Source organism: Galendromus occidentalis, unplaced genomic scaffold (genome assembly GCF_000255335.2).
Source record: "Galendromus occidentalis unplaced genomic scaffold, Mocc_1.1 scf7180000077508, whole genome shotgun sequence".
Taxonomy (NCBI): Eukaryota; Metazoa; Arthropoda; class Arachnida; order Mesostigmata; family Phytoseiidae; genus Galendromus; species Galendromus occidentalis.
This window is the reverse complement of record NW_003805496.1, coordinates 406,824-419,573: the sequence shown is the minus strand read 5'-3', so window position 1 is coordinate 419,573 and position 12,750 is coordinate 406,824. Positions and strand designations below refer to the sequence as shown.

General features: G+C 51.2%; 3 protein-coding genes across 3 annotated transcripts; 1 reads left to right on the top strand and 2 right to left on the bottom strand.

The window, feature by feature from the left end:
• Positions 1–3,225: 3,225 nt before the first annotated feature.
• Positions 3,226–4,252, top strand: LOC100903573 (uncharacterized). The gene is made up of 2 exons (XM_018640862.1): positions 3,226–3,974; positions 4,060–4,252. Exon 1 carries the CDS (start codon positions 3,364–3,366, stop codon positions 3,952–3,954), a length of 591 nt encoding a protein of 196 aa, XP_018496378.1. The 5' UTR covers positions 3,226–3,363; the 3' UTR covers positions 3,955–3,974; positions 4,060–4,252.
• A 2,769-nt stretch (positions 4,253–7,021) lies between these two features.
• On the bottom strand, positions 7,022–9,293 carry LOC100902853 (heat shock 70 kDa protein cognate 4-like). The gene has a single exon (XM_003746882.2). The coding sequence runs from the start codon at positions 9,223–9,225 to the stop codon at positions 7,333–7,335; it is 1,893 nt and encodes a 630-aa protein (XP_003746930.1). The 5' UTR covers positions 9,226–9,293; the 3' UTR covers positions 7,022–7,332.
• A 1,624-nt stretch (positions 9,294–10,917) lies between these two features.
• On the bottom strand, positions 10,918–11,777 carry LOC100903286 (alpha-crystallin A chain). Its single transcript, XM_003746885.2, has one exon. The coding sequence runs from the start codon at positions 11,659–11,661 to the stop codon at positions 11,071–11,073; it is 591 nt and encodes a 196-aa protein (XP_003746933.2). The 5' UTR covers positions 11,662–11,777; the 3' UTR covers positions 10,918–11,070.
• Positions 11,778–12,750: the final 973 nt, after the last annotated feature.

The window sequence follows — 12,750 nt, the reverse complement described above, 5'->3', positions numbered from 1 at the left end:
CGAGGGGCTGTGCCCTGCGAGATGCCACACTTTCTGCGAGCGTGACCTCGAAGTTAGGCTTCTTGGCACTCCGGAGAGAAAGCAAGCTCCGATGGCTCATCGGGAAAGGATTCGCGTCCGCACCGCGCAAAATTGAAGCGGCGATATCTAGGCAAGCCGCGGAAAGTGGTGCCGCGGTCGATCTCCGAGAGCTGTTGGTCGGCTCGCGCACTGATCCTCACCATTTTCCCCCACGCTAACATTCAATTCACTCGTTAATCGCTTGCCACATCGGTACCATTTGCTGACAAATCGGATTTCTGATCCTGATCATGGATCGAATCTGCGGAACCTGATGGGTGCTCGGAACAGAGGGACCCGTTTTCGGGAACTCACGGAAAACATTTGGTGTGTGAGAGGCTTTGTTCAGCCCCCTCCTCTCCGCGGATATTTTCCGGAAAAGGATTTCACGATATCAGCGGGGTGACAAGGAACACGATCATACTCGTGCCCGACGGTGTTTACGTCGTCTGCTATTTAGGCGAGGGGAAGACCGCATTATAAACAGCGGGACCTCAGAGGATCGCAACGGAGAGAGAGAGGAGCCTTCGCACGTAGATGAAGTCGATCATCCGTGTAATATACACAGCCTCTTTTTCCTTTCCTTCGATCGCTCAGGCCTTCGAGGCCTCGATCACATATCGAATAGCTGATCAGGAGCTTCTCTCGCTGATTACTAGCATGTTGGCTTCGGGAACCTGAATCGGGGACCATCCATGGAGGAGCGGCATTCTTTTCGCTCGATGATCGGGGAAGTCGCATCGAGTGAAAAGATGTTTGCCATTTCCGACCGAACCTGGTTTCCTTCGAATTTCGCCCCCACGGGGCTCTCGAGTCGAATCAGAGTCTCATCGAAGATCGTGTCATGCAAGGGAACCTGTAGCAGGCTACGAGCCAAACAGCACGCACCACTCACCCGTCCCTTTGACCACCTCCGGCAGCGGGCCGGAACCCTCGCTGCTGCTGTACATCTGGTTCAGGGTTCATATGGTATTTCATCCTGGGATACGTTTCTGAGTCCGATACGTTCGTGGATGTTCTAGACCCTGCTTTGTCGACTCCGACTTCCGTAGGAAATCGCAATTCTCCGATGCTCTATTCTCAAACGACGGGATGGACGCGAAGATGGAGTTACACGAGAGATTCGACCAAACTTTTTCGGATGCTAACGTGCATTAGCTGTTGAGATTGCAAGATTGAAGTGCGACTGAAACCAACTAGAGTCATAGTTCGGGGAGTCGACTCTGAGGTCACAGACGGGGGGAGCGAAACTACGCTGTGAGAGGAATCAGACGCCTCTCCTGAGCTCCTGAGAACGCAGCGGTCAACGTTTCTCACCCCGGAATGGGCCCGAGTCCATCGAGGGCCAGGCCTGAGAGCGCTCGCCGATGAAGATCATAAGGCGGTGATCTCATCATCTGTATGGAAGCTGTCCATTCAATGCTGCAGCCGATGGCTCATTGTCATCGCTGACAGCTCGCTTATGTATGTAGATAAATCGGGTCCACACACTTGGTCCGCGGATCCGCTACGGAATCTCAGAGCACGTCGCGTCCCTACTGACGCTGAGCTCAGTCAATTGATTGTCGTGTCTCGCGAATATGTGCGAAATATAGAGCTCCGCTCCGAGCATCTTACAGGCTTCCCGGAGTCAAATCCATTCCCCGATTACTCCAATTCTGGAGATCTGCTTGTGCTCGCCCTAAAGTTTACTCCTTCAGAGCAGAATCAAGACGATATACAGCTGCAGCTGAACTTACCGATCCTCGAGCACGAAACTCAGGGTGTATACCCCGAAATAGAGGAGAATCCTCATCTGACAGTATTTTTTGGGATACCAGCTCGACCGCCCTCCCGCGGAATCAACGATCATGCCGTCCTCAGGGCAGAATTCCGGTTGTTGACGAAGTGATCCTTGCGAACATTTATCCCGGCGGAGCGAGACATCAGAATAATCAAGTGAAGCATGTCGAATATGAATAGGTTTTATACTCCGGCTGTGTTCTTGAAGCCTCTGTCGGAGTCATTCCCTAAGGACTCGTCAGCGAAAGTAGGGTTGCGACAACAACAAGTCTGGACCTAGAGGAAACTAAAAGAAACCATTCTCGAGGTGGCGTGCGAGGAAATAAAGCAGCCGTAAGGCATCAAGATTCCTAGCTCTTTCGGGGGAGCTTATCCAATGGTGGAAAGGAAAATCACCTTTGCCTCGCGAAACTGCCGACTGCTACGTTTGGAATGACACTTCAGGGAGTCCTGAGCACAGTCGGAGACTCCGGAGGGGGTCCTGCGCTGCGAAAAAGTCCGGAACCGCTGATCGAGCCGATCGGAAGAAGTCTTCTCGATCACCGATTTCTTGTTCAAAGAGATGCCAGACTTGAGTGACTACTAACTCAATCGGTGAAAAGCTGCCAAGTCTCCAATTCGAATTTTTTTCCCTGATCGACCGAGGGAAGCAATCGATCCTCCGACCCATTTCTCCCGTCCTCGCTCTTCTGCGAACGATGTCTTCGGATAGCAGGATTTCGGGAGCTCAGAGGATTCCCGCAGATTCATAATGAAAATCCTCAGTCCTATGTGGCGAACGGGCATTGCAATTGTTGAAGGGCGGTCTAGTCACCAGAAATACTTTCGCATTCCCTGAAGGTCTGCTCACATTGAATTTCAGGGTTTCGAGCTGAAACAGCCAGGAAACATCATGGAGGTGACTAGAATTTCCCACGGTCCACACTGGCCGACGGGACTCGATCGGAGACCTCAGGGCTTAAATGGAGGCAACTCGATCATTCTCGTTGAATATGGAAACATCCAATAATTGGGAGAACTGCCAATCCCCCGTATGCTTCGGGATTGACATCCTTGGATTCAGCTGCAGCGATCGAATCGAATTCCGCGAAAAGATACGGAGCGTCTGTGAAGTCACTAGTCCTATCCAGACCCAATCTGACAGTTTGACATCGATATTCGGGTCAAACCAAAGCCTTAATCTAGGAGTTACTGCATACGATGGATTAGAATGTAGTTCCCGGTGTTTGAACTCCGATCTGAAACTCGAGAGACGATTTTCCGCGACGAAAATTCCAGTCTCCCGACGATGTTTCTCGTCCGCGCCCGCAGATTCGAGAAGGATCCAGAGGGCTCCGAGGGAAAGGGTATATAAGCGAAGCGCGCGAGCGGAGCGATCACAGTACACATTCGACTCGCCTTGAGCGCGAACCACTGACTTAAGCCAAGAGGTTCAAACGTTCTCTCGAGTTCTGCCTGTCCTGCGATCTGCTAGTTGTTCTCAGTGAAGAGTACTCCGGAGTTGGATCCCGTCAAAATACCATGGCGTTCAATGGAAGCTCATGCTGTCAGCGTGCCAGGGAGCACCCGCTCGTCATGTGGGCCCCCTTGAGCAGCGAGCTCGAACCCTCATTGTCACTCATCAGCTGGTTCGACGATCAGATGGCAAGGATGCAAGGGGATTTGGCCCAGAACAGATTCTTCGATGTTCCTGAAGTTGGCCGCATCGATTTCGACCCTCGCAGGAGATCGCGACTCTTCGATGCTCTGTTCTCCAACGACGCCATCGACACGGCGATGAAGTTCCATGAGAATCCCAACAAGAACCGTGTTGAATGTCAAGTGAGCACCGGATGCGGAGATTTCTTCCGGCCGGAAGACATCGAAGTCAATGTGAAAGACCGGAACGTCGAATTTAAAGCTCGCCGCGAACAGAAGTCCGAAGACGGTCATAACTACACGGTCAGGGAAGTTCGTCGCGTGTTCTCTGTTCCCGAAAACGCCGAAGTCGACAAACTTCAAGCCGAGATGGGTCCGAACGGAAAAGTGATGCTCACTGCTCCATTGCTGAAGCCGAAACCGATCGAGAACAAACCGAAAGGACCTGTGCCGATCAAGATCAACAGGAAGTGATCTCATCGTCGACTCCATGGGTACATCTCGAATTCGCGCTTAGTGTTCCCGAAAATGACTTCCTCTAAATATCAACCGTACCCTAATCTGACAGTGTGTGTCTAGAGTACAGCGCGAGGAGTTTACTTGGACCCTGCATCCCGATATAACTTGGATCGCGAGTGAAGCCTGTATCATGTTAGGAAAGTCTATAATAGAACAATATGCAGAACCACCATGGACGACGTGATCTCAAGATGAGTGTAATATCATTCGCTCAGTCCACATTCAAATAATAAAGTGCAGTCAGTATTTTCATGCGAGCTTGAGAGCCTTGGTTTTCGATTCCCGACAAGAACACCGTTCATGGCCTAGCATCCTCAAAAAACGTTCGTTCGAAGAACGTGTTCAATACGGGACACCGCGTCTCGGGTAGACGCCTCTCCAATACTCGAGATCCCCTCAGAACGTACATGATGGAAATCCACGACTTTAATGAATATTTCTCCTTCAGAGGAGAGGGAAGGCTTGAGAGCGGGATGGGGAGATACCGAGAGCGAAGGCATATGATCCGAATCGTGCTTGCGATTTGGTGTGACCTGGCATCACAAGGAGGGAAGGGGTCATCCTGTTGAACAGGATAACATCTCCTAAGAACAGGACCTGTTCTGAGGAGATGAACTCTTTCAGGAGATAAATAGAGAAAGGACTGTATTATCGTCGTCTGAATCAAGAAGGTCTTCAGAACTCGGTAACTCCGTGTCATCGTCTTTGATATCGAACCTGGGAAGCAACCAATGGGTGGCACGTCGTCGGACGCCCTCCACATTATTCACAAGTGATGGATGATCATAGTGGGTGCGAGAATAGGAGAGCATTACGATAGGTTAGGGATGACGGACTTCGATGCAAACAGAGATGGCGGTCGCCTTCCTTCACGATGGGGTCGGGTTTCCGCTCAGGTTTCCCCACTGAGCTCATAATGGAAGGGACCTGAGACGCTAGGTTTGGGAGTTGTAGGACATCCAGGCCGATGAGCATGACGATACGAGGTGAGCGGTCTCCTAAGCTCTTCGAGGGTGCCATGCGGGTACGCAGTAACAATCGGAGTTGAGGATTTTGCAGCAGGTTTGATGTGAGGGCAATTTCCCGATGCTTGGCTTGGATCATGTACCCAAAACTGAAAATCGTCAGTGAAATTGAGGGAGAGAGTCAAACGCCGCGGTAAAAGACGCATCTTGATTTCTTTCGGAGTGTATTGCGACTGAATTTCTCGGCCCCAAAAAGTCCAAGCTTCGATTTGGACTTCGACAACTCGACCCGGCTTGCGGGGCAACTCGAATGTTTCGTACTCGCAAGCCATATTCATTGGAGGATGCGGCTAAGGAATGTGATATCCCGGGGAGAGAGTTATCTATTAGGCGAGTCTTCGACGAGAGCGAGAATTGTTACCGATATCCGAGCTAGTTGGGCGGCGTGTTCTCGTCAGACTACATCGCTCAGTGGCACCAAGATGAGCGAGAACTTGCGATCTACTGCGCGTCCCGAGCAGGGAAGGCAAGAGGAAGGAAAGAACCTCAATCCGCAATTACGGCTGTCGACTGTTGGAATGCGATGCAAGAAAGCCGTAAGCAGAGGGAGGAGGAGGACGGCCGAAATATACGACGAAGATATAGACCTCCGTACGAATCAACCAATCTTCAAAGATCTAGAATTCCATCGATGCGACCAGAAGAAGCGGTACGAGTGCATCCTCCGCATCGATACGTCAGGGAAATTGAACGTCAACAACATCAAGCTTGAGAGCGACGGTGTCGTCGTATCGATTTTAGCGACCAGTGAATTCAAAACCACGGACAAAAGCGTTTCGCATGAAATCCATCTGTCTCTGCCGGCTCCAATGTGGTGCGATTTGGAGAATCTTCGCGGACTTCTGTCACCAGATGGCCTTCTGAAGATCACCATCCCTTACGCAGCCGGGAAACCGCCATCGAGGCGATCGAGCAGAATTGTACAGCTTCCGACACGGAGGCTTTGAGAATAAATCTTCTGAGTCCTCAGCTGTCCCACGGTTGATTTCACCCCCGAGGAAGGAAAAGGGAGGGTCCAGAGTCCCGAGCCTTCCTTCGCTAGCTGCTTCAAATCTCAAACGAGACGACTCGAGGACAGTTCGTTCCAGACCGAAGTTACCGAACCTATGCTTCTCAGACTTCTTGATTCCCTTCATGGGACAGTCCGATCCAGAACTTTCATTCGATTGCTCGTGAAGCATCCATGATTCCCCGAAGACCAGTTCCTTGAATGGTAATGAGTCTGGTTGTCGAAACCAAGGAATCAGATAAATCGATATCTAGATGAAGTCTGATATCTAGATCACCACATTGGCAAACATTTGATCTGCCGATCGATATTCTACTACACTTTCTCCATTCGATTGGCAACGATCAGCGTTCTGGTGGCAAGCGAATTCTCGCCGCTCGAGGTTTCCGCAGACATTCGGCACACAGACTCGAGGGAGAGCTCAAGCCCGGATAGATCGAGCCGCAAGAAAGAAGCAACGATGGCCCCCACGAGTAAAGAAGAAAGCGACCAGCATACTCCAATCGGAGCCGCTGCACTTTCGGAAGGAGCGAATGCCTCTGCTTTCCCTGTTGATGAGTACCCCTTCGTTCGGAGGGAGATCTACGGAGACAAGCACGTCTTCCTCGTGAGTCTCAATCTCCCTCAAATGCCTTACTCGAAAGATGTATTTATCAGCGTTGACGGAAGAAGCGTTCAAGTGCACGCAAATCTCAACCTGGCGTCATCTGATGGACTGCGTACTATCGGCCACAGAGTACGAATTCAGCATACGCTACCAGACGATTGTGATCCCTCGAGTCTGCGCGCAGGGTTGACACCTGACGCTCGCGTCATCGTGGTGGCATCGCGCATGATTGAGTAATTCCCTTTGACTGGAGAGCTCCTCGGCACACAGCTCGGTTAATAAATCCCCAGCTGTTCCCTGGACATGACGTGATTTTTCCATGCATTTGATGCTTATCACCTTCCCGCAAATGGAGCCCGATACGACTAAGGTAATCGGTATCGGAATTTTATTCCCAGAATCCTGACGAAGGTGAGCACAACTTCCAGCCCCGTAGCTCGGACAAACAATAAGCTCCGTTCAACAACGTTAATTTAGGCTAGAACAGGAAGAAAGAAAACTGGCGAAGCACTCGGAAATCTGAAGCGTAAAAACAACACAAAGCAAAGATTTTTACATCGAGGATCTACCTCAAAACGGATTCTCTCCCTCGACTGACTACGACCGGGGTCAGCGAGTCTCTCTCGGAATATCCTGTACGTCAACCCGTCTAGATACATATCGAATTCCGCCCAGTTACAAAGCTTATCGGATTAATCGACTTCTTCGACTGTGGGTCCGCCTTGCGGAGCTTTTCCGTCTTGGTACAACTTCGTGACGAAGGGTCGACAAAACTGCTCGAGGTCTTTCCTACGGCTTTCGAATTCTACGGTCTCGGCGAGCTGGTTCGAGTCCAACCATTGGAGGGTCTCTCGGATTTTGCTCAACACCGAGTTGCGATCTGACTCAGAGATTTTGTCCTTGATCTTGTCGTAGTCTCCGTCGAAAGTACCCTTGACACCGAAGCAGTAGCTTTCCAGAGCGTTCTTCGCGGCGATTCTCGCCTTTTGCTTATCGTCTTCATCCTTGAACTTCTCGGCGTCCCGGACCATTTTATCGATGTCTTCCTTACTAAGACGTCCCTTGTCGTTCGTGATTGTGATCTTGTTTTGTCTTCCGCTCGACTTATCCGCAGCAGAAACGCTCAGGATTCCGTTGACATCGATTTCGAACGACACCTCTATCTGAGGAATCCCTCGGGGCGCCGGAGGAATGCCTGTCAGGTCGAACTTGCCGAGGAGATTGTTGTCTTTCGTCATGGCTCGTTCGCCCTCATAGACCTGGATGGTCACAGCTGGTTGATTGTCGGAATACGTCGTGAATACTTGGGTCTGCTTCGTTGGCAGAGTGCTGTTCCGACTGATCAGCGTCGTCATGACTCCGCCCGCCGTTTCGAGACCCAACGACAGCGGCGTCACGTCCAACAGGAGCAAATCCTGGACAACTTCAGATTTGTCTCCGCTGATGATGGCGGCTTGAACTGCGGCGCCGTACGCGACGGCTTCGTCTGGATTGATCGACTTGTTCAACTCTTTGCCGTTGAAGAAATCTTGCAGAAGTTTCTGGATCTTCGGGATGCGTGTGGAACCGCCCACCAGCACGACGTCATTGATTTTGCTTTTGTCCATTTTAGCATCGCGCAATGCTTTCTCTACCGGCTCGAGCGTCGAGCGGAACAAATCCGAGCAGAGCTCTTCGAAGCGAGCCCGGGTGAGAATCGAATAGAAATCGACTCCTTCGAAGAGGGAGTCGATCTCAATGGAAGCTTGCGTGGAGGACGAAAGCGTTCTCTTGGCTTTCTCACACGCTGTCCGGAGCCGTCTCAGCGCGCGTTTATTAGAAGACAAATCTTTCTTCTGTTTCCGTTTGAACTCCTCGACGAAATGATTCACCATTCGATTGTCGAAGTCCTCACCGCCGAGATGGGTGTTGCCGGCCGTGGATTTGACTTCGAAAACACCTTCGTCGATGGAGAGAATCGAAACGTCGAACGTCCCGCCACCGAGATCAAATATTAACACGTTACGCTCTCCGGCGTGGGTGCCTTTCTTGTCCAAGCCGTAGGCGATAGCTGCGGCCGTAGGTTCGTTGATTATCCGGAGAACGTTCAGTCCGGCAATGGTCCCGGCATCTTTGGTGGCCTGCCTCTGGGAATCGTTGAAGTACGCGGGGACGGTGATAACCGCATCCTTCACCGCGCCGCCGAGATAAGCTTCAGCGGTTTCCTTCATTTTGACAAGCACCATGGAACTGATCTCCTCGGGGTTGAATGTTTTCCGTTCACCTTTGAATTCCACCTGGATCTTCGGTTTATTGCCATCCCTGACAACTTTGAACGACCAGTGTTTCATGTCACTCTGCACGGCCGCGTCATCGAACCGTCTCCCGATTAGACGCTTAGCGTCGAAAACCGTGTTCTCCGGGTTCATGGCGACCTGATTGATGGCGGCATCGCCGATGAGTCTCTCCGTGTCGGTGAAGGCAACGTAAGATGGGGTTGTGCGGTTTCCCTGGTCGTTAGCGATGATTTCCACTTTCCCATGGCGGAAAACACCAACACACGAGTAGGTCGTTCCGAGATCTATACCGATTGCTGGAGTTTTCATGTCTGATCGAGTTGTAGAGCGCTAGACAACTCAGCTCCCAAGACAGCTGCAACAGTTCACTGTTCGCGCTCTTTGCACGTTTTGCGCCGTCCAGCACACATAATACTTTATATGTGGAGGGCAGCGCCACCTGGCCGCTTTGGTCAGAGTCGAGAATACTCGCCGCGAATGTTCTGTCGAGTTGTGTACGCTCGCTGGCGACAGCGAAGTGTAGGCGGATGAAGTCACTCGCAAGCTGTTCACTTTGGCCACCGCTCACGACTCACGACCCGGGACACACGCCGCTGCGATGACTCACACGCAAGACGCCGAATGACTCTTGTTTACGTGTTCTGAGCAAGCGCTCGGTTCGTCCAACTCAACCTAGCCGCGCGGTTCGGGAATCAATGAAACCTAATCAATCTCCCGGTCACTCGAAGACTATCATAGTTGCATGGATAAGTCCGGCTGTGGCTGAATCGTCCTCTCAATTTCAACACAATGAGTGAGCTTGATCATTCCCACGAGCTTGAATATTAAGGCTCACTCTGAGGGACAGCAATCGAGGGGGTGGTAAATGGAAGAATGACTTCTTCCCTGCTCTTCTTCCGGACAAATTGTTGAGGCGCGCAGCGACTCCCTCGGAACCTCGAATCGCCTCGGTGTCTTATGCAGCATATTTTCGATTCATCGCCTCGACGACTGCGGAGCCCTCTCCGGATGACATTCGAAATTCATGATACTGCACGTGTGCTCGTGTAGACGACTTGTAGAATCTGAAGTCTGGGAGGATGGAACAACTCCGGTTGGAGAAGCGACGTAGGTGCTGAACGTTGACCTCTCGGACGTCCGCAATTTGATGCTCCACGATCCAATTGCAGCGGGAACAACCGATAAAGCAACGTCAGAGCGACCATCGGCTATGCTGCGGGATCACGGTCGCGATCCAGTCAGAGAGAGATATTTCGCGGTTGCTCTTTTTCGGGTGTGATAGAATCGCACTGGAAGCTCTCTGCGTCGGGGGCTCAATTCAATTCAATTTGTAGACTTTTTAGTCGGGATAAAGGGTGAAACATGGATGCGCCTGGAGACGCGCCACGCGAATAAGTTATTTACATGATTAGTTCGTGCGATGATCCTGGACTTGATGATGACTCTCGAACGTGGACGGTTCGGACGAACAGTGAAGAATAGGTCCCGCAGTGGGGATGACATGATTCTTCTCTTCAGGGCACGGTCGTCTGCACTGTGGTGGAGATCCTCAATGAAGGGAGCAGTTTGGAGATCGACTCTCGGCTAACCCGGCGATTGCGGCTCCATTGTAAATCTCCCCGAAAGGAGGCACGACGGATTCGACGGAACTCGATGGAGTTTGACCTGACTTCATCTTGCGGACACCCCCATTGAACACTGGCTCGTTCGAGCTTCGATTCTTTCGAAAAGCTCCTCTCCGTTCCTTCCGCATGTGCTGTTCGGGAATCTAACCCGGTACCGGTAACGGCGGATGACACTCTTGAGGCTGGATATTGTTGTTTCCTAAGGCTGTCTACCGCCCGCCCTCAAAGCATGAAACTCTCATGCGTCGAGAAATGAGGGAAGAACTCACGGCGAGGTCTCGCTAGAAAAATGAAGACGCACAATTTTGCAAATACGGAAGCGGAAACATTTATTAACGCGCGGTATTTTCAAGAAATGCAATTCTTTGCGCATCTGATCGCGAAACTAGGGTGATCTGCATTCACTTCCATACGGAGTGATCGATGACGTGTGATACTCTAGTCAGACGCGCGAAACATGCCGACGAGCAAGAAAATATTCGTCGCTTGTCGGGTGTCAAATGGGATTCCCTACATTCGTAGCACGGATTCACTGCCTGTTGATTTTGATCGGCACTGGCCCATCTACTTTACTCTCGATGGGCTTCGGCTCCAACAACGGGGCGGAAAGCATCACTTTCCCGCTGGGACCCATCTCGGCGTGAAGTTTGTCGACCGCTGCATTCCCAGGAACTCGGAAAACGCGTCGGACTTCTCGCACAGTGTAGTTGTGACCGTCCTCCGATTTCTGTTCCCGGCGAGCTTTGAATTCGACATTGCGATCCTTGACATTAACTTCGATGTCCTCTGGTCTGAAGAAATCTCCACAGCCGGTGCTCAGCTGGCATTCCACTTGATTTGTTTTCGGATTCTCGTGGAATTTCATCTCGGTCTCTATCGCGTCGTTCGAAAAAAGAGCATCGAAGAGTCGTGATCTTCTTCGAGGGTCGAAATCGATGCGGCCGACCTCGGGAATGCCGAAGAAACTGTTCTGGATCAGATCCCCTTGCATTCGGGAAAGTTGATCATCGAACCAGCTCACCAGAGACAATGAGGGTGCGATCTCGCTGCTTGGGGGTGCCCATATCGCGAGGGGAGTTTCCCCAGCACGTTGACGGCACGAGCATCCTGTGCAAGACATGATCACTTGTATGAGAGAAATTCACTATTGACGTGGTTAATGAATACACTCGCGGAAATCCTCCGGTGATTCGCCTTCGAGTCACAGATGTGTGTAAGCGAGGAAAGTCGTCAGCTGACTATGTCGGCTCTGTTCGCGCGCTCAGTTTATATACCCTTCCCCTCGGAGCTCTCTCGGGTTTTCTCGATGATTCTCAATTCTACCGGTGCCTACGAGGAACGTCGTGGGACAAGCCGAATGCTGCGAAACGGGGTGAATCTGAAGAGAAGGGAATCACTGATGCTCGAATCGAATCGCCGCCGTTCCCGAATTGATTGTCGAATTCAATTTTTTTGTCAATCTCAAAGCTCTCCAGGATGATTTTATTTCTGTGGAGTTCTGAATATAGCCGGGAATGTTGAACATGACAAGGGGAGTAGAAGATTCCCCTCTTGATCGGGCCCTTGAATCCGTGACAGCCTCATCATCCGTGGGTGGTGATTGGTGATCAGTGATCAGTGATCAGTGATCAGTGATCAGTGATCAGTGATCAGTGATCAGTGATCAGTTATCACTTATCACTGATGACGTCCTTCCGCTCTGGAAGGCTCTCGAGAAATAGCCATTCGATTTTATCAACAAAAGTCGCTAGACGAGCTCTTCGGCCGCTCTTCAAAACTATTTCGAAGTGAAGACACCCCTGCATATTGCGCTGCGGACAACGAGATAGGTTTTCCACTGAAGGAGAAATCTCATCCCCCACAATCAACCCGGTTCAGCGGGAACGGGGGTCTTCCGGGTCTGAGACTTGGTCGAACATTTACGCTCACCCGTGGAAGATACCGGATTAGATGAGTGCATGGATTGAGGAAGACCGTTTCCGAGAAATTCCGGGCATGCTGAGGAGAAACATCAAATTAAAGCCTTACAGACCATATTGTCGATCGGAAAAATGGAGCATTGATGACACGGAGCTTGCCAGACTATTCCCGAAGCTACTTCCCTCACCAGAGCTTCGATGGGAGGAACTGAAGAAGCCACGAAGCTTAGGTCACGCGGCGCGGTAGAATCGTCTCTCGAATTCAAGGGAAATGCCGAGAAGAATGAGCT

Bases quoted from the DNA above. Each gene is read 5' to 3' on its own strand.
- LOC100903286 (XM_003746885.2), bottom strand. From the start codon at position 11,661: ATGTCTTGCACAGGATGCTCGTGCCGTCAACGTGCTGGGGAAACTCCC.
- LOC100903573 (XM_018640862.1), top strand. From the start codon at position 3,364: ATGGCGTTCAATGGAAGCTCATGCTGTCAGCGTGCCAGGGAGCACCCG.
- LOC100902853 (XM_003746882.2), bottom strand. From the start codon at position 9,225: ATGAAAACTCCAGCAATCGGTATAGATCTCGGAACGACCTACTCGTGT.